The sequence below is a fragment of the Lonchura striata genome, chromosome 2 (assembly GCF_046129695.1).
Source record: "Lonchura striata isolate bLonStr1 chromosome 2, bLonStr1.mat, whole genome shotgun sequence".
Taxonomy (NCBI): Eukaryota; Metazoa; Chordata; class Aves; order Passeriformes; family Estrildidae; genus Lonchura; species Lonchura striata.
In genome coordinates, this window is record NC_134604.1 from 98,285,844 (window position 1) to 98,309,854 (window position 24,011).

The 24,011-nt window shown below is 38.3% G+C and overlaps 1 protein-coding gene across 3 annotated transcripts; it reads left to right on the top strand.

Annotated features, from left to right (window-relative positions):
• Nucleotides 1–988: 988 nt before the first annotated feature.
• On the top strand, nucleotides 989–24,011 carry MSL3 (MSL complex subunit 3). 3 transcript variants are annotated; one of them, XM_021527766.3, is made up of 13 exons: nucleotides 989–1,150; nucleotides 2,950–3,032; nucleotides 3,589–3,684; nucleotides 4,237–4,337; nucleotides 5,224–5,315; nucleotides 5,992–6,114; nucleotides 6,569–6,729; nucleotides 8,616–8,774; nucleotides 9,015–9,277; nucleotides 9,673–9,782; nucleotides 9,973–10,072; nucleotides 10,500–10,584; nucleotides 19,698–24,011. In XM_021527766.3, exons 1-13 carry the CDS (start codon nucleotides 1,052–1,054, stop codon nucleotides 19,795–19,797), a joined length of 1,572 nt encoding a protein of 523 aa, XP_021383441.1. In that variant the 5' UTR covers nucleotides 989–1,051; the 3' UTR covers nucleotides 19,798–24,011. The 3 variants fall into 3 exon arrangements, with proteins under 3 accessions (XP_021383441.1, XP_077637720.1, XP_077637719.1); XM_077781594.1 differs by lacking the exons at nucleotides 989–1,150; nucleotides 2,950–3,032; nucleotides 3,589–3,684 and adding an exon at nucleotides 4,814–4,965 and having other exon boundaries at nucleotides 4,250–4,337; XM_077781593.1 differs by lacking the exons at nucleotides 989–1,150; nucleotides 2,950–3,032; nucleotides 3,589–3,684; nucleotides 4,237–4,337 and adding an exon at nucleotides 4,359–4,965.

Sequence of the window (24,011 nt, forward strand, 5' to 3'; positions counted from 1 at the left end):
TGGAAAAAAGATAATGAGGATTTAAAATCTTCTTCCCAAGAGCACCAAACTCGTGTATGCTCAGTTGCACAGTGTAGAGTCATCCATCTCCTGAACAGCTTCCACAGAAAAACAACTTCAGAAATGCTAAGCAATCACAAATTAACTGGTCTTTCCACAAGACTGGCTAAGCCCAGGCCTCCCAGTCCTGTTATAGTCTTGTGTAAATCATAAATCCAGAACTGGCATAAAAACTGCGACAGCCTGAGGGAGCATCTAATAACATCATGTGGGAAACTGCAACATTCTCCTGGCTGAACCCCATGAGGTCCCTTCCAGGCGTCAGTCAGCATAACTGGCAAGAAAGCTGTGTATTGATTTTGATTATCTGCACTATATGTGTGCTTGTAGAATCAAATCAAACAGCGGATTGAATTTCTAGTCCAAACACCCTATGTATTTCTGGTTTTATTTTCCTTAAGGAAGGCTAAAAGAACAACGGAGAGCAAAACAATCTTTGCGGGAGGTTACAATGTACACAAAGCTATCTTGGGAGTAGGGGCGCTTAAGAGAACACGGGAAAGAGGGTGAGGAATGGGAATGTCTGCTGATGCTTAGGGGAAGCAGGAGCAGAGAGAAGGGCAGCTGTTGTTCTCGGGGTGCGCTTAACCGCTGGGCTGGCGGGCACAGGCCCAGCGCACAGCCCGGCTCCCACGGCGCCGAGGCACGGCGGGAGCTGCCGCCTCCTCCAGGGACTCCCCCGGCCCGGGGCAGGCGGCCGCCCCTCCGCCCGGCGGGACGCGAACCCCGCGCCGCCGCCGCCCCTCCCGCCGCCGGCTCCCGCACCCCGCGTGACCGGCGGGGCGGGCACGGGCGGGCGGCCCGGCCCGCAGCGCCCGGGGCCGAACGCCGCTCCCCCGCGGAGGGCAGAGAAAGCCGGGCGCTGCATCCCCGCTCCGTCCCGGCCGCCCGCCCCCACCGCAGCAGCCGGGGGCGGGGCGGGGCCGGGCCGTCCGCGGCGCCTCCCCGCGGGAGCGGGCGGGGCTCCTCTCCTTTGCGCCATGATGAACAAATGACCTCGCGGGGAATGAAATTTAAGTTCCACCGGGGAGAGAGAGTTCTCTGCTTCGAGCCCGACCCCACCAAAGCCAAAGTGCTCTATGATGCCAAGGTGACCGGCCGCGCGCGCTCCTGCCTCCCCCTCCCGCGTCCCCGCGGGCGGGAGGGCGCGGGGCGGGGCCGGCGCGGGCCCGCCCGCTCCCGTTACGGCCGCTGCGCTCCCGTTACCGCTCCCGCCGGGCGCGCCCCCGGGCGGGAGGCGGCGCGGGAAGCGCTGCGGGCCCGGCCGGGAGGCGGCTCCGCCGGCAGCTGCACTTGTTGCGGGAAACCGGCGCCGACCCAGGGAGGGGGGAGCAGGCGGGGCCGCCGCGGGACGGGGAGACGAAGCGAGGCGGTGCCGTCCCCGCCGGGCCTGGCCTCCCTCGGTTGTTGCTCCCCGCGGGCGGCGCAGGCCGGTGCCGCGCTGGGGCTGGGCTCTCCCCGCGGCACGGAGCCCCGCGGGTGCGGGTGCGTGTGGCGGCTGTTAGCGAGCCTCCGGGCCGTGCCCGCGCCGGCAGCGGAGGGACGGGGCCTGCCTGTCGCGGCAGGTAGACGGCGAGCGGCTCTGCTAGTGCCGGACGCGCCTGCCGCCTCCCGTGCTCGGCCGAGCACCTGCACGGTGCCTCCGGAGTCTTGCTGCCACCCTGCCGTTTGGTAGCGTAGCTGGAGTCATTTCCCCTCACGCTTTCCCACGCTTACTGCCCGCCCGTCTGCGTTTCAGAAAGGTGTAAGTGGTACCGCTGGTGAAGGAGAATATACGGAAATAAGATAGTAAACCGTGTGCGGTGGGCCACAGGTCTGCAGTAAGAGGTGACAACCTCAATTAGGGCCTAACCTTAAGAGTAGTGAGAGTAATGAGAGAGCTTTATGTAAATAGTGTCGTTTTAGGGTGTCAGTGGTGCACAAGATTATTTTTCAATCCTAAATCATCTGTGTCTGACTTAGAAATGGAGTTCTGGGTTTTTTTTTTTTTTTTGTTACAGCAAGGGATAAAAAAGGAAGTGTTGTAACTGGGTTGTTGATGAAATTAGTACTTTTTGCTGCACGTTTGCTATGTGTGTTTCTCAAATATCTTTGATTAGGAATGCCGCTGCCCTGTAATATTTTGGGCTGCCCTTTTCTTTCTACATTTTCTTCTATACCCAAGAAACCGGGCAGCTGTAGTTGCTATCCCTGTAAAACTATCAACTGAGTACGAAAACGCATAGTACGTTTCTTCTTTACTGTCAAGTACCCTAAACAACATAACTGTCTGCGAATCCATCAATAGTTTTAAAATTCTGGACACCCAAATGAAAACATCACTGTAGCCTAAGTACTACTAATGATGTATTGAAAGCCACTCAAGTGCAGGCACCACATCTTTTTCCTCTGAGGTGCAGGCCCTTTCAGATTGGTCATTGCACATTTGTGAAAATGGAAGAAAGAAAGGGTTGAGATATTCCCAAAGCCTCTTAATGTTTTGTGTCTGAGAGTATGTGGTGTTCAACAGAGCAATATTTCTGAGGTTTATGTATAGAGAACTGTGTTTCCTGCGTAGGGGGCTTGAGGAGACCAAGAAGGCGAAGTAGCCGAATCTGCATATCCATACCATGCTACTGTGCTGTTTGATGTCTCCCTTTGTCTGTCTTGAACGCATGACACCTTTGAGGATAGAACAAAGATTGTGATCAGTCTGCAATGTTAAGAGTAGCTAACAAGAAAGCTAGGTTCTTTAATCATATAATCCTTATCTTCTGTTCATGTCAATATTAACTGGCAAAATATCAAGCCTTTTCTTTTCTTTCTTTCTTTGTACATGAACTTTCTAAATACCCAAAGGCTTACTTTCTCTCAAGGTTTTTAATATGTACTATTCAATATTTGTTTCAGATTGTTGATATTGTTGTTGGAAAAGATGACAAAGGCAGAAAGATTCCAGAATATCTGATCCATTTTAACGGTTGGAACAGAAGGTAAGAACCTACATGTGTCATTTCAGTTCTTCCATTTCTTCTGTTTTATTCTGCAAAGACAGGCTTTGCACAGACTATCAAAGGACCAATGTTTGCAGGAGTATTTTTATTTTTGTGAATGCCTTTAATATACATGCTCATGTTGACATTGGTCTGTATCCACATTTCAGTGAATCAGTTTGATAGACATGAGTTTAAACCTTATGAGACCTCTGTCTTTGGCGTATACTTATGGTACCTAAGATTCCATTAATAGAAGTTTAGGCTTTGTTAAACCTAGCCCTGGATTTTTTGGTTATCAAGGCCAGTACGTGAGAGCAGTGTCTTGACTTAGATTGATGTGTCAGTGCTAGAAATACAGTTTCAGGTTAAGACAAGGCTTGAGGAATTTTAGATGGCAATGTGAGAGCTGAAGCCATGTGAACAGAGAAGAGTGCAAACCTTGTGATGCAGATGTTGCTTCTGAATGACAGTAAACAAGTCCTTTGTAGATTTAAAGTATGTTAATTCATTGGCAATTCAAATTAATTTTTATTTTCTTTTGACCTGTCCTTAGCTGGGATAGATGGGCAGCTGAAGATCATGTTCTTCGAGATACAGACGAAAACCGCAGATTACAGCGTAAATTGGCACGGAAGGCTGTGGCTCGCATGTAAGAAATCCTTTTGGCCTCAAAATAAATGAGATTCATTTTCAGATTCAGACAAATACATCCAGGTGTCTGCAACTGCGCTTGGTGTCTGAGCACATGCTGTAGGTGGTAGATATGTACATAATACAGTCAGTGCATTCTAGAGAGCTACTCTAAGCTAGAGACCTGTGGACTGTTATTAACACTCTAAAAGACTAACAACTCAGTTATTCTTAACTACTGCTGTAAAATGCCTATGTACTGGATCTGCATCTTCCCAAAGAAATGTACTTGCAAAATACTTTAGGAAAACTTGAAGTATTTTGAGCCAAAGGCAATAATCTAATATTGCTTGGCCATGGCTAGAGGATCTGCTTGAGAACATGAATGTGAGGTTATGCACAGACATTAGGGTATCCACTCTCAAATAAGCATTGTCCAAATGTTTTCAGCTTTAATTAATGAAAACAGTGCAAACATACGTTTCCCATGCATTTGCATATAATATAATTAGTTAGGATAAACGAATGAAATAATTACCCAAATGTCAGTGAACCATTTTATGTTCTGTAGGAGAAGAAAGGGAAGAAAGAAGAGACGCTGCAGGTTGCCTGGTGTTGACTCTGTATTAAAAAGCCTTCCTGCTGAAGAAAATGATGAGAGTAGCGAAAACTGTGAGCTTGTTTTCATCCTTTGGTAACTGGTGGGATGCCTTGACCTGGGGATAAGTGCATAGTGTCACTTGCCATGAGAGTATTATGGTCTTATCTGGAACATACAAAGGCAGTCATATGAAGAGGGAGAACTATGTATCATGCTAAGCATCTGTTAAGTTGGAGTATCTGTTTTCTTCTTGTATTGTAGAGGCTTCTCCTTGCATCTCTTCTACTCAACTGTTCTAATCAGCAATTTCAGAGCTTAATGCTGTTTTCCTTAAAACAGCATTAATAGGTGTGAGAAGCCCTCAGTTTTCTTTGTTTGATGTTAGGAAACACAACATTTCCCTCCTAGTGTTTGTGGTTTTTTTGAGGGCAGCAAGATTTTTTTTTTCCCAGTCTACCTCACACAAAAGTCTGTTTCATGTCAGCTGACTGCCTGATTTCACTTTCAAGCCAGATTTTTAATTTCCTGCATTTTTCTTTGTGACTAGAAAGCCAGTAGGAACATTGGCTGGCACTTAACTGATGCTCTGGGAACTGCTGCTGCACAGATTCATGCCTTTTGATTGAATGATTATTGCATTAATTCCCTGTGCAGAAGTAAAGTCCAGTGAAAATGTGGGTGCTCAGGAGACTTTTAAAAGTGAGTGTTTTTCAATTGGACAGGAGGCAAAAATACTTCTTATAAACTCATCTGACATGTTTAAAACATTTATGGTGGGCTGTAAATAATGCATGTTAAATTAGAATTACTCATCCTCATTAAATATAACAAGATTATTGAGGTTTTTTAGTGAGTTGGGTTTTTTGTTTTTTGGGATTTTTTTGCATTGAGGCCTCAAACTAATTTGTCTTAACCTCTGAAATGTAATAATAAATATGTGAAATCTCTTTTATGCAGCTATAAGTAGTTCTTCTTCTGATGACAGTGATGAAGGAACAGATGAAGAAATAAAAAGTGAAGAAAGTGACATAGATGAGAGGACAGAAATGGTATTTTTGTGTGTTCCTTAAGTTACTAGAATTTAAACATCTGCACTTGAAACTCTGGAAAAATTGTAGTAGATGAAATGTAGACCACAACTGATAATTTAGCTGGAATTAAAGGCATAATTTTCTTATTCCTGGTGCTTACATTTTTTAATAGAAGTATATGATACAATGCTAAAAATACCTATTTGTTTCTTTTCCTCTCATTCTACACAGAAGGTTTATGTAGAGAAGATGTAGCAAACTAGATTTTCCACTCTTGTGGGTGCTGTAAAAAATTGATTGTCTGTGCAGGTTGGACAAACCCTAATAGCAGCAGTATGTTTGTCGTGTATTTTACTGTGAGACAGGCATGTCAACCCTGGTCTTAAATTAAAATGTAGAGAGGACTGTTTCCAAGAAAAAAACTGTGTATTTTCTACAGTAAACAGTCAATCTGAAGATATGTAGAATTTAACTACTACATTGTGGGTGATCTGAGGCAGCAACACCTAACATTTCTGAATAAATACCTAACGCTAAATTTAAAGAAAAAAGTTTAAAAAAATGAATTTGTGGATGTTTTCAAGAGCAGTATTGTTAAATAGTTTACATTATGGCTATTATCCACTTGTAATTTTACTACTGAAGTTATTTTTTCACAGCTAATATATTGTTTTCTTTCACTGATCTGTTGTAGAAAGAAGAACAAGACACTCATACAAAAAGGGACATGGAAGAAAGAGCAATAAGCATAGAAATTCCTGAAGTCTTGAAAAAGAAGCTTGAGGAAGACTGCTACTATATTAATAGAAGAAAAAGGGTATAAAATAAGAGTTGGGACTCTAATGTGCATATGGTGTGAGAAGAGTGTCAAAAATAGTTTTTGTTTCTACAACTCCTGGAGGTTTTTAACTTCACCTTTTTAGCTTCATGTTGAGCTCAGACAGGGCAAGGTAGAATACAAAGAGTGTAGGAAGTAGGCTTCTCTGTAGCTATAACAGTGGTTTGTCATATTTAACAGCATAGTATTCTGGTTCCTGATTGTGCTTTAGAATGCAGATTGCTTTTGAAAGCTGGAAATGCAGCAGACTTGTTAATCTGACCATGTTTCTTGTTTCTCCTGATGTTGATAAAAAATGCAGTTTAAGGGTTGAAATTATTCAGCCTTGAATTTGCTTTATGCATGAGATATTTAATTTATTTTTATTTAAATTAATTGGTACATTACAACTTATTGTTTATATAAGACATTAAATTTTTTTCTTTCTTTTCAGCTAGTGAAGCTTCCTTGCCAGACAAATATAATAACCATCTTGGAGTCATATGTAAAACACTTTGCAATTAATGCTGCCTTTTCAGCCAATGAAAGGTCTCGGCACCATCAGATGACTCCACATGCTAATATGAATCTTCATTATGTGCCACCAGAGAAGAAGTAAGTAATCTTTAGTCCACTGCTGTTGTCACAAGAAGAATGACCTTGCATTCTGTGTTCTGTTTTATGGCTGTTCGTTTCTGTGAGCTTATGCCATAATGTATGTCTGTTTACGGGGCTCAAAGTATTTGACAGATAACTATAGCAGAGTAACACTGATAATTTGTTTATCAGAGAGAGTCCCAATCCTCTGAAAAGTCATTATGCAAAAGTATCAATATCCTGTTTTATCATCTAAGTTCTTATAAATATTGAGATCTGTTTGGAAGAATGTGTTGTCAATATGAAGAATTTAATATCTGATACACGAACACCATGCTTAGATGAACTTGAACAGGTTCAAGTTTTAAAAAGAATAAAAATTTTATGCAAACACTGATAAAGAATTTCAAGTGCAAGTTGTTTGTTTGTTTTAAATGGCTATATGATCTTAAATCCTAGAGTCAGTATGTAGGAAAACTGGTAACTCAACGAATCAAGATTTGTAATTTGTCTTGGTCTGTTTTCTCATTCAAGCTGTGTGTTTTTCTACCATGTTACAAATGCATTGACAATACATGTTTGCAGTGTGGTAGCTTTTGATTATTTAGATTTTTTTTTATCTTATGTTAAATATTTTTGATAGTAGTTGAGACTGCTTCTGTCTAAGTACAATGGGCAAAAATCTTGTTATTTTATCAAAGAGAAATACTGACTTGTGTTAGTGTTACAGTCAATGGTGTGTAATTATGCTATTCCTTGCAATATTTTAGCCTGAGTGTCTTTGTTTTATGTTGGTGTTATTCATTCTTTGACAGATTGACACTTTTCCTTCTTTGTAGTATAATCTTCCAAACAAAAGGTTAGATAAAATACCAGAAATATGAACAGAAGATTTTACCCACATGATTTTTACATGTTTATGTTTAAGTCACTTCCTCAATAAAAACAGTGCTTTAGTAAAAAAAAAAATAATGGGTACAGTTTCAGTGATCATTAAGTAGGAGAGATTCAGCTGACATCTTCGTTGTATTTGCCTCACTGCTCTAACACTGAAGGTTATTGACCGTCTTAGATTTATAGAATTTCTGTACATGATGGTCCCCTGACCCAATTAATGTGCAGTAGTTTCAGTAGGTGGTATGAAATATTGGAGGTTTGGAATTTCAAACATGTATCATTATGGCAGAACCAAATTGTTACCATACACATACACACTTGAAACATGAGAGGGGAAGACCTTCACAAAGGTGAGAGGTATTGCAGATGTGCTACACTCTGTGTTCTTGGTTCTTGTAATAGCTTGCGTACTCATCACCTGACCTTCTAAGTCTTTCACACAGACCTGAAACTGAAATTCCTGGTAGCCTCCAAATGTCAGAGCAGACCATTGGAAACTGCTCTCGCATGCAAATTTATCTGGTTTTGTTGGTTCACTGGCTATCTCTTGAGCACAGCTTTAACTGCATCTTAGTGGCTATAGGTCAAATTCTGCTTATGTGTTTTAGACAGAAATTCAGTCTGTTTAGTACTTACTTTTTATGGCTGGTGTTTCTTTTTTCAGCACAGTGAACTTGGAAAACCAAAATAATGCCTACCTTAAAAACATCTGACTATTTACTCAACGGTAGATTTTATTAGTTTAGTGAATAGTGTAATACAACAGAGCAGTTGTATGATTTTGTTTGAAGTTACGAAGCAGACCTTTTAAAAAGACTTGTATTTCTGAAGTTAACAAGAGCAATCACAGTCTTTTAAAGTGTTTTTAATTGCTTATCATTACTTAGTGATTGAATCAGCATATTGTAGTTACGATGTTAATGGACTGTATTAAAGAGCAATTTTGTGCAACTATGCTGAAAAACAGTGCCATGCAACTTTGAAATTCATAATTTTTTCCCCTCTAGTGTCGAGCTATGTAAAGAGATGGTGGATGGGCTGAGAATAACCTTTGACTTCACACTTCCCTTAATTTTGCTCTATCCTTATGAACAAGCTCAATTTAAGAAGGTGACTTCATCAAAATTCTTTCTTCCTATCAAGGAAAACTCAACAAATACTAACAGGTAGGTTAGATATAAGAAGTTTAATACTCCTTATCTGAGAAGGTAGGAGAATGTGGTATTTCTTTCATTTAGCTTTAATTTGAAGATAAGTATACTTCTGGAAGATTGTATTTAATAGTTATTTGGAGGAGGCTGTCTTATCTGATCAAGTGTTCAATAAGATCTGTGAAACTAGAATAATTTATTTTGTGGTGACACCCCTGACCTCTTCAATTCTATAAACCTGCCTTAATTTCCTAGAAATCAGGAGGAGCTTTCCCCAAGCCCTCCTCTGCTGAATCCACCCACACCTCAGTCGACTGACAGCCAGCCCACCACAGGGGAGCCGGCCACGCCGAAGAGGCGAAAAGCTGAGCCCGAAATCCTGCAGTCGCTGAGGCGCTCGACGCGCCACAGCTCCAACTGCGACAGGTTATCTGAGAGCAGCGCGTCCCCACAGCCCAAACGGCGGCACCTCGAGACCCCAGCTTCTATGCCAAAGCTCTTCTTACACCTGGAAAAAAGTAGGTTTTTCTTTTTACATTGTGGGTCTAAACAAAGCATAAAGTTCTGCTCTTCTTTTAGTGCTGTATGGACTGCAAACTCTTTGAAAGAAATGGGAAGTCATTGATGCAAAAAGTCATACTTTTTGTATCAGTTCTTTAACTCTGAGGCCTTATTACCAAAGAGAGAAATACAAATCAATATTGTTAGTACTTTGGTTTATTTTTCCACAGAATGCAATAAGCTGCTTTTCTGAGAGTCTATTTGAGGAAAACCTTTATTGAATTTTAGTGTTGCAGACTTCAAACATTTTAGCAGCAGGCCTTAGATGCATTTAATGGCTTATAGTTCCAAGTAGTAATTTACAAGTAGTAAAATTTTTATTACTTCTTTTGTTTTTCCTTTTGTTTTGAAGAAACCCCTGTCCATAGTGGGTCGTCTTCACCTATAACTTTGACTCCTAGCAAGGAAGGGAGCACGGTGTTTACTGGCTTTGAAGGTAGAAGAAACAACGAATTGAATGAGGTAACAGATTTTGATGTTACTGTCCTACATTCAAGGATTAAAAGTTTTGTGGGCCTCAGAGCAGGGCTATGTAAGAAAAGATTTTGTTGGTATTACTTATTTAATAGTTGAATTTGAAGTTCTGTACAGACTAAATTATTTATTATGTTACAAAGTTTTCATAACCAGTATTTTCATATTTTATCTGTAGGTTTTGTCCTGGAAATTGATGCCAGAGAATTATCCACCAAGTGATCAACCACCACCTCCCTCATATATCTATGGATCTCAACATTTGCTGAGGATGTTTGGTAAACTAATGCAAAATTCTCTGCTCAGTCAAACTTGCTTTATATTTCTTTTCCAGTCCTGATATCTGTGTGATTTTTCTGTTTGCTTTATTAAATCTATTTTTATTCTTGGAGGAATGTACATTTTAATCTATTTGGAACTTTTAGGCTATTCATAGATTTGGTTATCTTTTATTGGCTATGTAAGCCTTAATTGAAGAAAGGCAAAGCAGTGTTACTTCTAGTACACTATTATTTAACCTAGCAGCATTCACCTTATCAGCATGTTCCTATTTAGTAAGGCTTTGAAAGATCAAAAGTATCTTGCAAGGAAAAGTGGGGTCTGTGGTGAGAAGAAATTTTTATATTATTTTCTATATAGTGGATAAAAATAATTTGAAGATGCATGTATAAGAAGAGGTATAAACATTATTTCTTTTATTCACAGTAAAACTACCAGAAATACTGGGGAAGATGTGCTTTCCTGACAAAAACCTAAAGGCTTTAGTAAAACACTTCGAGATGTTTCTGAGGTAATATGACACAATGTACCACAGCAGTGTTTCTATTGTTACATAGATCTAAATGTCCTGGAATGGCAAAGGGGGTTTAAGATACTCATATTCTGTAACTACAAGATTATGATAAAATTGGTATACCATTTTAACATGAGCAATCTGAGGGAACCAAAATTTTCTACTCTGTATTTTGATAAACACATTAATATAGAACTGAAGTGTGAAAGTTTGTTGATATGTATAGAATGATGAGTCTGACTTGGTTAAGTAGCATGTTTTATGTAGAAATGCAAAGTCTGCATTGGTTTTTTTATCAATATTAGCATGGGAAGAAACTTGTGCTTTAAAACATGTTTTTAATTATGTTAATTTCTTACAAGAAATATCTGTCTTAACTGAGCTTTGAACAGAAAGGCTTCTCTGTGATGCAGTGCAGTGGTTTGTAGGATACACAGAGTCTGTCTGACCACACTAGCTTCACCACTGGAATCACTAAGGTCATACCTGCACCATGATCAGATTGGTTTATCAGGTACTGTAATGAGTATTTCTGCATGACATTGGGGATGTGGTTAGATATCTCGTGTTGGCACTGTGTTGTCTGCGTCTGTACACTGGAAAATAAAATTTCCAAGGAAAACTTCAAGGAGAAGCTGTTGTGGATAGTAATGAACAGATATGGAAACTGTAACTTAATTTTGGTCAGTGACTTCAGTAGCCGCTTAGGGAAAGGTAACATAGTATTACACCAGCAAAAAAAAAAACTTGCACTAGAGAACTGGAAGATGAAAGCTTTAAATCGCTTTTACTTTAATTGCTTATTGAAAATAGAAGATGTTTCCAGTGTCAAAGTTTCTACAATACACAGTTTTTCTCTGGAATCAGTTATTTGTCAAGTTTTACTCATTCTATTTTGCATCTCTTTTGTCAGATCCTTGTTGGCATTCAAAATATGTTTAAATTAAACAGGACAGAATTAGAGCTCATTGTTGGAAGACTGTTTTTGCTTGAAGTAAATATTTCCTACGAAGCTTAACTCACTGTGGATCAGATCAGTTTTTATCATACTTTTGACTGTTCAGATTCTTCTGTGTTGATCAGAGCAGATTTCTGTTCTTTAGTGCCTTTAATACCATGTTTTCATATCCATTCTATGGATAATCTTTAATGGAGTAGAATAGATGAAAGGAGAAACATGTCCCCTACAGCCCATAAAATAAAGGTTGCTTATTGGGAGAGGGTTGCTTAAGGGAGCTGAAATTTCTAGTGCTCGTATCCGTATGTGTTTTACTTTTCCATCTGTGCATTTCGTTGAAATGTATAGTCATCTATAAGTGGAAATAAAAATTATGTTTCCACATCAGCATTTTTAGGGGACACAGAACTGTGCTTTTGAAGCAAATCTCTCAGTAGTTCCCCCTTTCCATGGCTTTGTGTTGTGGTGGAGAGTCCTCCAAATAAATACACAACCTGCATTTCTTTCAGAAAACACTTTACTGGAAGTATGCTTCAGTCTTTGAGGCCAGGCTATAATTAAACCAAAATGAGCCCCACAAGGCAAGCATAATGTGGATATCACATATCTGTTATAGCAAAATATTTGAAGGCTGTGTTTTTTCAAGCATGAAATTTCTTTTTTGACAGTGTCAAGAAAGCTTCAAAGTTACAGTTACTACTGTAGGAAGCATTTGATCTTAGCAGCTTTGTAATAAATACTTATCTTAGTCTGCTTTCCTTGTCAGCTATGCTACTGGGCAACAGAAACCAGTGCAAATTATTAGATACTCAACATTTATTCACATGATGCTTTGAAAAGTTTTTCATTTGGGTATTTATTTCTTCATGCTACTTGTTATTGAAAGTGGTCAAACAATTATTTTCTAGACACTTGGTTATGCTTGATTTTTATCTTTACTTGAAAGCTTTCAGGTACACAATATGGCGAAAAACACATGTGGTATAGTAATTCCACAATTTTTATAAAATCAGTCAATTAGTATAGTTACCACTTACTGTCCAATTAAAAGATTAGTTGGTTAGGTAATAATCCCTGGGGTCCTGCCCCACTGAAAGCAGAGGTTTCTTTTACCCACTTTTTTATGTCTGGTCCAGATTCTGGGGAAAACAGAATGTCTATGTAGTTGGTTCTCTTCTTGGAGTGAGACTAAACAGTATTTATAAGGTTAGCTTATCATTACTAAATTTAGGGAAGAAAGGTAGGAAAAATGCTAGAAACTACAGCCATGCTCTATCAATCTACAAAGCTATAAATGCATGAAAAATACAAAAAGCTAAAAATCTTTAGGCATCAGTAGTAGTTCTTCAATTTTCACATTGTCTTTTCGTTTTTGGGAATTAAAGGATTAATGGATGTTTATTATAAATATTTTATATCAGTTCTGTTCTAGCTTAACTTTTGAACAGTAAGAACTTCCCTACAACATCTACATGCATTAGGTAATAGCAGCCAGTTTACTTAGAACTACTTAATTTTTTTTTTTTTTTTTTTTTTTTTTCTGTGAACTGCTCTTGAGTGTGAAGTTGAAGTACTCTCCTTTATTTCGCTTAACGAACGACAAAGGATTGATGGGTCTGGTTTCATTAATTAAACTACTCCTGAATCTTCTTTGATGTCTAGTAGAGTAGTCCAAGCATTAGTAGTTTGTGTTCTTAAAACTTCCATGCAGTGCACAACTGATTTAGTTCTTGCATGGGTACTGATTAAATTTTGAATTATGATTTTGTGGCTAAAATTTATAGTTTACCTTTTATGCTTTTAATCTCCTGTGGGCTGATAAACTGAGACTTATGTAATGTAATACTTTTTCTGGAAGCTTGTTGTCTTGAATTTACTTAGTACATGATAGATGCATTAAATTAGCTTTGAGATACTCCATGGATAATATTTTCCAGTCACACCCTCAGACTGCTGCTAGACAACATTTTTCTCAAGTTCCCAGACAACATTTATTTTTCAGGAATATATGAAATGCATCTTTTTGACTTTCTTGTTAAGTAGAAACTCTACCCTCTGCTTAGTCCAGCTTTCTACAAGTGTGCAAAATAAAAGTTTCTTCATGGAGAACAGAGAAGTTTATTTCTCAATAATAGAATTTGCAGAAGGAAATCAGATTCTCAAATTAAGTACAAAAATTTGGATCTTAAATTATTTACTTCTGAAATAATTCATTGTACTTGCAGTCTAAAAATAGACTCACCAGTTCTTTTCACTGATTTTCACTTAGTGCGCATTTAGTCTTTAGGACCAAGCAGCAGGTGCTAATGCTTCAACTGGAGCTTACTGTGCTAACTGGTAATTGGACTAGTGAAAGACCCCTGATTAAATCTTCTTGCCTGTTAATAGCTTTAAAGTAAGAGGAAGTATTAGCTTTAAACTAATTCCATTATTTTAGCTGCTTTTGAAATAAAATGCTGCATGTGCTCTATTTTACAATTTCCTGGCATTGTAAAGTGCCCAACATGCCTCCAAAGGTTCCTTTAGTGATGAGAAATGACTGGCAGGAAGCTGCCCATTTGTGTTTTCTGTTTCTGTTAATTTGCACACAACCTTGGCTGGAAAACTGTTTTGGAGTCAGAGGCCTCCTCCCAAGTCTGTTAACCAATAGAAGCTACTTAACAATTAGGAGGATATAGTATGTCTGTTTTTACAAGAGCAAGACCCATCTTCACTGAGGTAATTTCAGAGAATGTCATTCACATTTCAGGAAAAAAGGCTAAAAGAAGTGGTACAGAAAGGCATAGACAAATATTTTGACTTTGATGAAATAAAAAGAATAAGTGAGAAAACATTTCTAAAATATTGCTTCTAAAATTTCTAGTAAGTTTTTATCCAGATGAGGCCAGTGTATTATTTCAGATTATGGAGAGCTAGTGGTCAAATATTTTAGTTTTATTAAAAACCCACAGGTATTTCAAACTCAGTATTTCCTTTAAGCTTAGTTCTCTATTTTTTCCCCCTGAAAATCCGCTTGTATCTGTTGTGCCACTCTACTCCATCAGTAGAAAAATATTTTGATTCTGTTGAGTTTTTCTGAGAAGAAAGCCAAATCAGAGGACTGTTAATAATAAAATGTGTATATACAAAGATGACAAGTTGTTTCAAGTAACCTTAAGAAATAGATCTCTAGTGCTGACAGCTCATTTTGAGTGTAATAATTTCATTATATATAACTGCAGTGGTGAATTTTCGCCACTAGTCTGTGCTAGTGTACAATTATGAGAGTTTGTGTCTGAGAATGAAAAAATTAAGCATTCCAAATGGTGAATGGATTAGAAGCCATCTTTAGTTAGGTGAAGTTGGTTTGTGATAAGAGTTCCTGCTCATTGTGAGTCATTGTGACTTCAGCTGCAAATGGGCAAGTAATTAAAAATCACATTTTGAAAGATGGAAAAGAATGCAATTGTGCCAGTGTTTCTTACATTGTATTATTAACTGGTTAATATTATTGAACTATACTGTTTTTTTTTCTCTCAATTTTTTAGATTAACCAGTTACTTGGTTATGATTTGGTTATACACTGGAAAACTTAATGGAATTGAAACCTAAATGTGAGAAAATCAAGAGTCTGAATATAAATGGAGACATAGATTTAGAGTGCACAAACATGCAAAGCAACATTTTTTTCCTAGTTTTGAAACACTTTGAACTGAAGGAAATTTCTTTGCACAGTTGGGTAGAAAGGTAATCACCATTTTGGGCCCTCTCAAACTTTTGGCACCTTTAGGTAGAATGCTTCTTCTAGTGAGTATCTGGTATTGTGCAGGTTCTTACTTTCAGTGGGCTTTGTTGGCTGCTTGGTCTGCAGAATGTGCTTGTTGGTGCTTATTGTCCTTGACTAAGGTTTTGTTACATTGCCAAAAACTGCTTCTGAAACTCAGCATGTGGATTGTTTTTATTCCTTCTGCTTTCCAAATCATCAGGTGCCTGGGAATTTGAATGAGCATATTGCTAGCCTATTGCTAGTCTTTTATTAGATCAACCCTAATAGGAGGTTTGGATCATGTATCTAAATTTAGAGGTTAATACTTTAACCTCTAAAGTTAGTACTTGAAATGTGTTATGGTAGCTTTTTTAGAAGGCAGCTCTAGTTACCTGTATTGGCCTGGTCACAGGAGTTTCATCCTCAAGACAAACCAAGCACTCCTGTATTGAGCTCTTGTCAGACTGTTTTCTCAAAAGATCTTTGGGAGAAATTTATTCTTACTCAATCTGATTCTTGGAAATGTTATGATGGTAGCTTGGCATCTTCAGGGTTCTCCACACATCCTCATAAAAGGCCAAGGAATATTATCTGAGTTTCTATATATCAATGAGTGACAAGAGTCCAGTCAACAAAACAGGCCAGTTTACTCCTTTAGGATGGTTCTTGAGCCATTAGGTATTACAATAAACACCTAAAACTTCACTTCTTCTGTTGACTGCAGTGGGGTTATGATGGACTTTGTAATCTTTTGCCCTGAACAGCTTTCCAGATGGAGACAGGCCTATAAACTGGGGAGGGGTGAGGGTCAGATGGTGGCATATGTTTTTGTGTGAACCTAGAGTAGTAGTGCCAGAGATGAGGTCACTTCTTAATCTGCAAATGACATTTCTTTTGATGAAGTGACTCAGAGTTAGGACTCATAATGGTCTTCTAGCAAATTTAGATAGATCATTACAGTAGCCTTTCAAACAGGTCACCAATCTCATCAAAGCATGTGCTTATCTTTTAAAATTCTGTAGCAGAAGTGTGTAAGGTCACCTTCCTGGAAACTTTTCCTTTGGACTCTATCTTCTTATACTTGAGGATATCTTTCTAAAAACTAAGGTTTTCTTTTCTTTGTCATTTTCACACTTTCTAGGCTGTTCCTAAGTTTATTCATGTGATGGTAGCTGACATTTAAAAGAATTATTTTTCTTAATTCAGAGACTTCCAGTAATAAATTCTGTTGGTGGTGTCAAGACAAGGCCCACCAGAGTATGCTCTTAAAACTCATACTGTTTCAGTGATTCTTGTTGAAATATGTTCATGACATGTGTCAAATGGCCTTCTAATGGCTATAGTCATAATTCACTCTTCTTTTTGGTAGATCTACCTGTATAAGTCAGTCAGATGGTAGTGTATTTGTGAGGCTATTGCTTGCTTAAAAACACCAACACGTGAAGATCAGAACATAGCTTGAAGAATTCCTAAGCTGCCCACATCTTTTTTCCTTGTCTCCATTCCCTCTAGATTTTTCTGAAGTGTTGCCCTTCTAGGAACCTGTGGCAGGGGGGAAATTAACTGCATTGTGCCATGTTACCTCTGTGCTCTAAGCATGAGTATAAAGCATTAATTTATTTTTGAGGACATTAATGATGAAAAATGCATGCAGTCTCAAGTCAGTGTGGACTGTGCATCCCAGAACTTGGTTGCTCATCAGCAGTCCCACTGTGTAGATGTATGCATATGAACTCCATAAAAAGTGTAAAAATGAAAAAGACAACAAGTCTTTTTGAAAATGCAACAAGTGACTGAATGGATCAGATCTGCAAGTTAAAAATAATGAAACAATTTCTGAATAGCTTGATAGCAATATGCTTTCTATCTATTGCTGAACATTGTCTGCTAATTACAGCTCCCTCTGTCTTTTAATCTTGGCTCATAACTTTCAGGTAACAGTGTAATTGATCTTGATGCTGCTTTAGCTTGTCCAAGAGCAAAGCAATAGTGAAATATCTGGTAGGCAAAAGTCTTAGACTCCTAATATTTCTGTGCCAGTGTTCTGCGCTCTGATATATTTTGAATAGCAGCTTCAGAAGGGCCCCTGCTCTTTGTATGCTGGTATAGAAGGGATTAGGACAGAGGCCGACTGCATTCCTTCAGTAGTTTTCTCCTACTTCTCTGCAGAAAATAAGTTGTGTTTGCTAGCTCTGGGGTATTTTGCTTTTCACAACTGTTACATGAAGAACAGGGAGATCTATGTTTCACTGTGTGCCTTTTTTTTTGCATTGTAGCTGTGGCACACCATCTCAGTTAAAATTTCTCATCTGTACCAGCTCTCACTTGAGCATGCACCAAACTGGCATGTATGACTGATGGTTTAAGCAAAAGTCAGTTAATTTGTAAGAGAAAGTGAACCTGTTTTCCATTACTTGCCATTCAAATCCTTGGAACTGTCAGCTACCCAAATGCCCTCTGAAGATTCTTTTAAAACACGTTTCCTTGTATGATCTAGCTCTTAGTACTGTGTTTTACTGGATGTTATCCAAAGATACTAAGATTTTCATCAGCCCCTGTAATTTTTTAATGTCTTGGAGTCATTAATGTGTGTTAATGAAGAATTATTAAATACCACTTGTGGCTCATCTTAACCATATACAATCTTAGTACATTCAAAGTTAGGTTGAAGTCTCTTTAAGTTTTTGGCTTTTCCACACTTGCTTCATACCAACCCTCATCCTAGAAAGTGATTTATAGCTAACTGAAGTCAGAGGTCATAGCAGTTGATGACTTGGGTATTTTATTAGCTTCTAAATTGCTATAATTTTGAGTGTTCTTTTTTTAATGGTTTGAAACATTTTGCATCAGAAGCTATTTAGGTCCCTCTATATACTGTTAATTGCAGAGCTGCTGTGAAATGAGGAAGTATGGAAGAAGTTGACAATGTGCCTTTTAAATTAATGGTGACACCAAAAAAGATTGATTTCTTCTAAAAGTTTCTATTTCTCAGTGCTTTTTCTAGAATTAGTAGGGTGTAACTGGTTCTTCCTCCAGTTTAACACTTGCTTGATGCCTGTGTTCAAGTGCAAGGACTGGGGGAAAATCAACCCTTTTTCATTTATCTGCAGTTTTGTACTGTAACCATTTTCTGTGAGCTCTGGGCAATTAATATATTTCTTATTAAATTTAAAGTGCTTTCTTTAGAGGATCTTGCCAGTACTCTTTGATGCTTTGGCTCTGTTCAGATCAAAGAACATGCCTAGTTCAAGCAGTACAGCAGTGAGTAAGGTTGGAGAATGCCTGTAGTTTTTATGCCATTCACAGGAACATTTTTTTTTTTTTGGACTTTCTATGTCCATAGTATTTGCTATGCAAAACTGGTATTTTCTTCAGCTTCCAATAGTGAAGTCGTCACACCAGCCACTGTTTCTTGTGAGAACACAGATTCTGTAAATGATGTTGTTTTCTGTTGTTTCTTTTGCTTCCTACTCTTAAAACACTTTTGCCATGTTTATTGATGCTGATCTTTAATATCCAGATATTTTGAAGGTCTGTGTTTTTTTCTGAAGTACAGCTTGAGTGTAATCCTGAGTTTAATAACCATTTTGCCCCTTTGCCCCCATTTATATACCCAGTGTCTTTGAAATCCAAGGAAGGAGCAGAGCCCTTATAGTAATTTTAGCTGTTTGTTACTGGTGTTTGTAGCAGCACTGTTTATTTTCATTTTCAGTCCTAAACCAAAGAAACAGTTGTATGTTAGCAGAGCAGGAAAACATTAGAAAATATTGGGTGCTTGGTGGTTTGAATAGTATTTGCAGACCATTTTGCAGAAGTAAGAAATTAAGAAACTGAATTTGTGAGTGATGTGTTTTGTCATTGAAACCCATATTTAAATCACGTGCTTCTGAAAGATGGAGACCCTAAAGGCACATGAAACATATGGAAAAATCATAGCTTTACTTGCCTTAAAAGATATAGTTTGACTTAATGGCTCCTGGCTATTTGTATAAGATACTGACAAAGTGATAACTGAGGATACTGGTTTGGGCATAAATTATAGTAGTGTGCTCAGCAGGTAAGTTACAGAAGTTGCAGCAAGAGCTCTTCTTTTTCCTTCTGTGCTAGTTCTTTGAATTCTTTTTCTGAGTATAGCTTTAACTTTCAGATTTTGTTTCTTGTTTTGTTATTGAGCTTGTGGAATTTTTTTTAATGCTGCTTGAATTTCAGAATGCTAGAGGAAGGCTGTTTCTCACTATGTGAAACTTGTAAAAAATAGGGCAAATCCTTTATATGCCAAATTTCGAAGAGTAATAATTCTTAATTCCCAGGCTGTGTTTTTGCTGAGCTTAAAAATCAATTTGAAAAAAGCTTTTCTCTTAAATGTTTCATATTCTGTTCTTATTTTTTTATGTACTTTCTTCTCAGGTTTTTAGCAGAATACCATGATGATTTCTTCCCAGAATCTGCTTATGTAGCTGCATGTGAAGCCTACTACAGTACTAAAAATCCTCGGGCCATCTACTGAAGCTATTCATAAGGATTAAATCCTACTATACATAGCCCATGACAATGCTATCCTGCTACATGGCTACAAGATGAGAAAGGAATTAAAACAACTTCTGGAGTTGAAGACATTGGAAAATATCTTTACGATGGTTGGATTACCTAGGAATGGAGAACTACTTTTCAGAGATTTGTATAGACAGTGGTGCGAGTTATTTAGAGGGTTGGATATAAATCTGACTCCAGATGAATGAAGAAGCCTTTTTCTGACTTTACTGCACAGGACTACACAGAGTAATAAAAAGCAAAGGAGGCAAAAGCAGATGCATTGGCAACAGGACATTCTCATGAGGATAAATCACCATGCTGTGTTTCTTTGTAGCTCAGCCTCTCCTGCCTGAGAAATAATTCTTGACTAAACAGTTTTAACTGAAGAGAATTTGTGACTGATATCTTATGGATTGTTTTTCTTAAAAATTACATTTCATCTGTGGAACTGTCATGATAGAATGGATTGCTTAATGTAAAGGTGGCTTTGCTATTTGGCTAGCGTGACATCTGCCTCAAAAATGACTTTGTTGCTTGAATGAAAGATGTGTTGTTGACTTTGCATTTTGCAAAGGTGTATATAGACCTTTCATGGTAAAGCTGACAGGGTTCTGGGCAGACCATACAGAGCCAGGGATTGGGCATTTACCTGGCAATAAATTATTTCCACAGCCGTTATGAAAGAACTGATAATCTACAAGTAAATGGGAAAGTCAGTGAAGTCGTTGCAGTTTAATTGGCAAACACTTATTTTCTTAATAAAGTTCACAGTGGCTGCTGTGTGAATGTGTGGTTTTGACTGTCTAAAACATCCTGTTCATGCTCAATTAGTATTTTTGAGGGTGCTAAGTGTGCATAATGAGAGGTGGGAGCACTGACAACATATGGAGAGGAGCCCTTTTTGTAGCATGGATGTTCTTCAGACTTGAAGGATGTCTCTTTAGACTTTTTTAGACACTGTTGCTCTGGAAATAGCAGTTCAGTGAGAACCGAGTTCCTAAAAATGTGACAACACATTCAGGAGAAATTAATTGAAACATAATTCTTGTGGAAAGTGCATGCAGGACTTAGAACACTGGCCTTCAAAGTCCTCAGCTGTATCAAGATAGACACAGATTTTAAAAGCACTGAGAGAAAACAGGACTCTGGTTTACAGGCTGCATTAATCACTCTGTAATCCTTGGTTCAGAAAACTTCCACCTGTAATTTGGTGCTCAAGTTTCCTCACATTTGCAGAAACTAGTAATTTGAAGGCATTATCTTTCAAACATAAATTGCAAGCTTAGGCTGAGAGGGCAAAAGAAATGTAAAATCTGCTCTTGATACTCATTGTCACCTTTCAGAGTTCTGTGGTCTGCTCAAGCATTTGAACTCAAAAGATAAGGATTACCCAGGTTTTAGTAATTTAGGTTCTCCTTTTTAGAAAAGCTTCTATGAAGAGTCTGTTGAACTCAGTTGTTAAAGCAGTGTTTGGCATGGATGCATGCAGATTTGGTGATTGTTAATTCTAAAAATTGCCATATATCAGCACTACTCTTTTTTCAACATGTTTCTCTTGTACCAAGAAAACCCCATATTTGTAAGCTTTCATCATTCTCAAATGGCCGAAGTTTTGAATCTCTAGCAGAATCCATGTACATCAAAATTTTGCCAACATGTTTCATTCTAGGTTTAAATGCTGTTTCTCTAAAAGACAATTCAACAAAATATGAACGAACTGTCTAACATGAGGTTAGTCTAGGAATGCTGCCTGAAACCTCAAAATTAATCCTTTCTATTTTAAGAATGCTCATGTATAATAGGACAAATCTGGTTTTGTTCCCTTTTTTTGTGCTTGTGAGTATAAGACATTATGAACTGAGTCCTGTTGTGTGACTTTAACTGTTGAAATGAAATTTCTGCATCGAGGGGTCAGAAGCACTGTTGGTATTGTCTTATGGAGATGCTCAAAAGATGTGAGTGGAGGAAAATTCTGATGGTCCAGTTATAGTGTAGTCTTTGTAAACAGAATTTTTCATAAAATTCTCTTGAGGCTGCTGTTGGATATAATATTACAACCTATCTTACTCTCATAAAAACCAAAAACTTTGGAGAAAAGTTGTACCTCTGTGCTTCTTGACAGTTTTAATTAATATAAATTTCATATTCAAATACATACTTGAATTTTAAAAGTTTAGGTTTAAATATTCAATTACAGTAATGTGCAACTTTGACATCCCCCTTTACTATCACTCTTCAGTTATGGCATTCAAAATTTGAATACCTGATTTTTAAATTTTTTTTTTAAGCTGCAGCAGGGGAGACACTTGCAAAAACTTGAAACAGAGTGCTCAAGAGGGGTAATTTTTACTAGCCTTCTAATATAGAAGAAACTTAACAAAGTGGGTTCCAAAATTCACTTGGAATGTAATGTTCAAGGGTTCTTGTGGCTCAGGAAGCTTAATAGTGTAATTATACAGCCAGTGTGAATGTGAAGGAACTTTTTGAATGTCCTTGACTGATCAGATGCTTGATGGCATCCGCATCCGTCTGAGGTGATGAAAGATGCACTTAAGTATTTGTCATTATTTACTTGGTTTTTGTAGGGTTTTCTAACCTGATTGAGTCAAAGTGGTGTGGACTAGCTGGAGGAATATGCCTGACTGAAGCAGGCTACAGGAGCCTTGAGAGGAGCAAGTCTGCCAGCACACTTCAGAGATGGTCCTGCAGCAGAGGAGCTGGGCTGCGGAAGCAGGTTAATGCGCAGTGATAATCCATCTGCCGGAGTGGTCTGTGTCTTACAAAACAGGATGGGACTCTGACTGGTTGTAGACTTAGGATTTAGTATCTGTCTGTATCATACAAGTAAAAGGTAAGAGACACAGAGAAAATAACAACATCTATGCAAATCTAGATTAAAGACAAGATGGTAGCTTATGTAAAGCCTTTTTTTACATATTCTTTGAACTAATAGCATAAAAGAAAAGGTGCAAAGTCTTATACTCTAATAAGAGAAAGACTCACGTGGGTTTAACATTAACAAAAGGACTTATATGAATTTCAAACAATACACAATAATTCATTATATAAGATAAGATTGAAACTTTTTCTATGTTTGCAAAGCATATATCTAGGACTTTTCACATCTTGAACTATCAATAAGTTATTGTTCTTCTTGTTGTTTCCTGTACCAACATACCTGTTTGTACAAGTCACATGTGCTCTGTTTTCAAGGGAAGGCAGTTTTGTTTGTTTATTTCAGGAAAATATCCCAGTGTAATTACACTGGTCAGTCTCTATGCTGAAGGTGAGTCCTGCACTTCCCTTCAAGAGTGGGGTTGCTCCCAGAGTGGATGTGATGTTGGGCTTTGGATATGACTATTCTTGGGAAAAGGCAGAGGAGAACAATGCAGCCTAGGTTTAGAAGCCCATGATGCAGCTGATGGGTGGGAAGAGAGCTGCCCCCTGCGTGCCCAAGGTGCTTGGGCTGCACTTGTAGGACTCATTCCAGTATCTGCTCTGACTTTGGAAGGTGTCTGAAGAACTTTATGTGGTGCCACGGGACTATGAAACTGACCATATGTTAGGTGCTTTACAGAGACAGTATAGTTTACCAAAGAAGAATAAATAAAATATAACTTTAATATTCTTCTGTTTTATTCCTGATTTTAAGCTTGATTCTATACCTATCATCCTTCAGGAAAAAAAAAAAAAATCAATACTGTTCTTTCAAGTGCACTGTCTAGAATTGCCACATTGCCTATCATTTTGCTAGTGTGTTTTCAAGCTCCTGTTTTAAAGCTTAGGTTTTCATGAGGGGTCCTTTTCAACTGAGATGAATACAAATGTGACCAAGTGCTAGTGAAGAATATCTTCCATGTCCCATTCTAAAAGCTTATGCATTTTTTAGGGTTTCACTTGGGACTTGGTGTGGGCTAACAGCAAATGTGTCGTCGCCCATTATGTCAGGAACATTTGACAGGAACATGTCAAACACTAGTGTAGGATAACCTTGCTCTGGATTATGCTGAGAGAAATGTTTGTAGTCAAGGAGGAAATAAAAAGCTGATTGGAAGTAATAAGCTGTTACTGCTTTTCATGTTTATATCATAAGTGTTATCAACACATTTGGGAAGAATGCCGGGGAGATTGTTATTGGAGTTAAAATGTATATATGTGTATTAAATCCTTCATTTTGTGAAAACTACA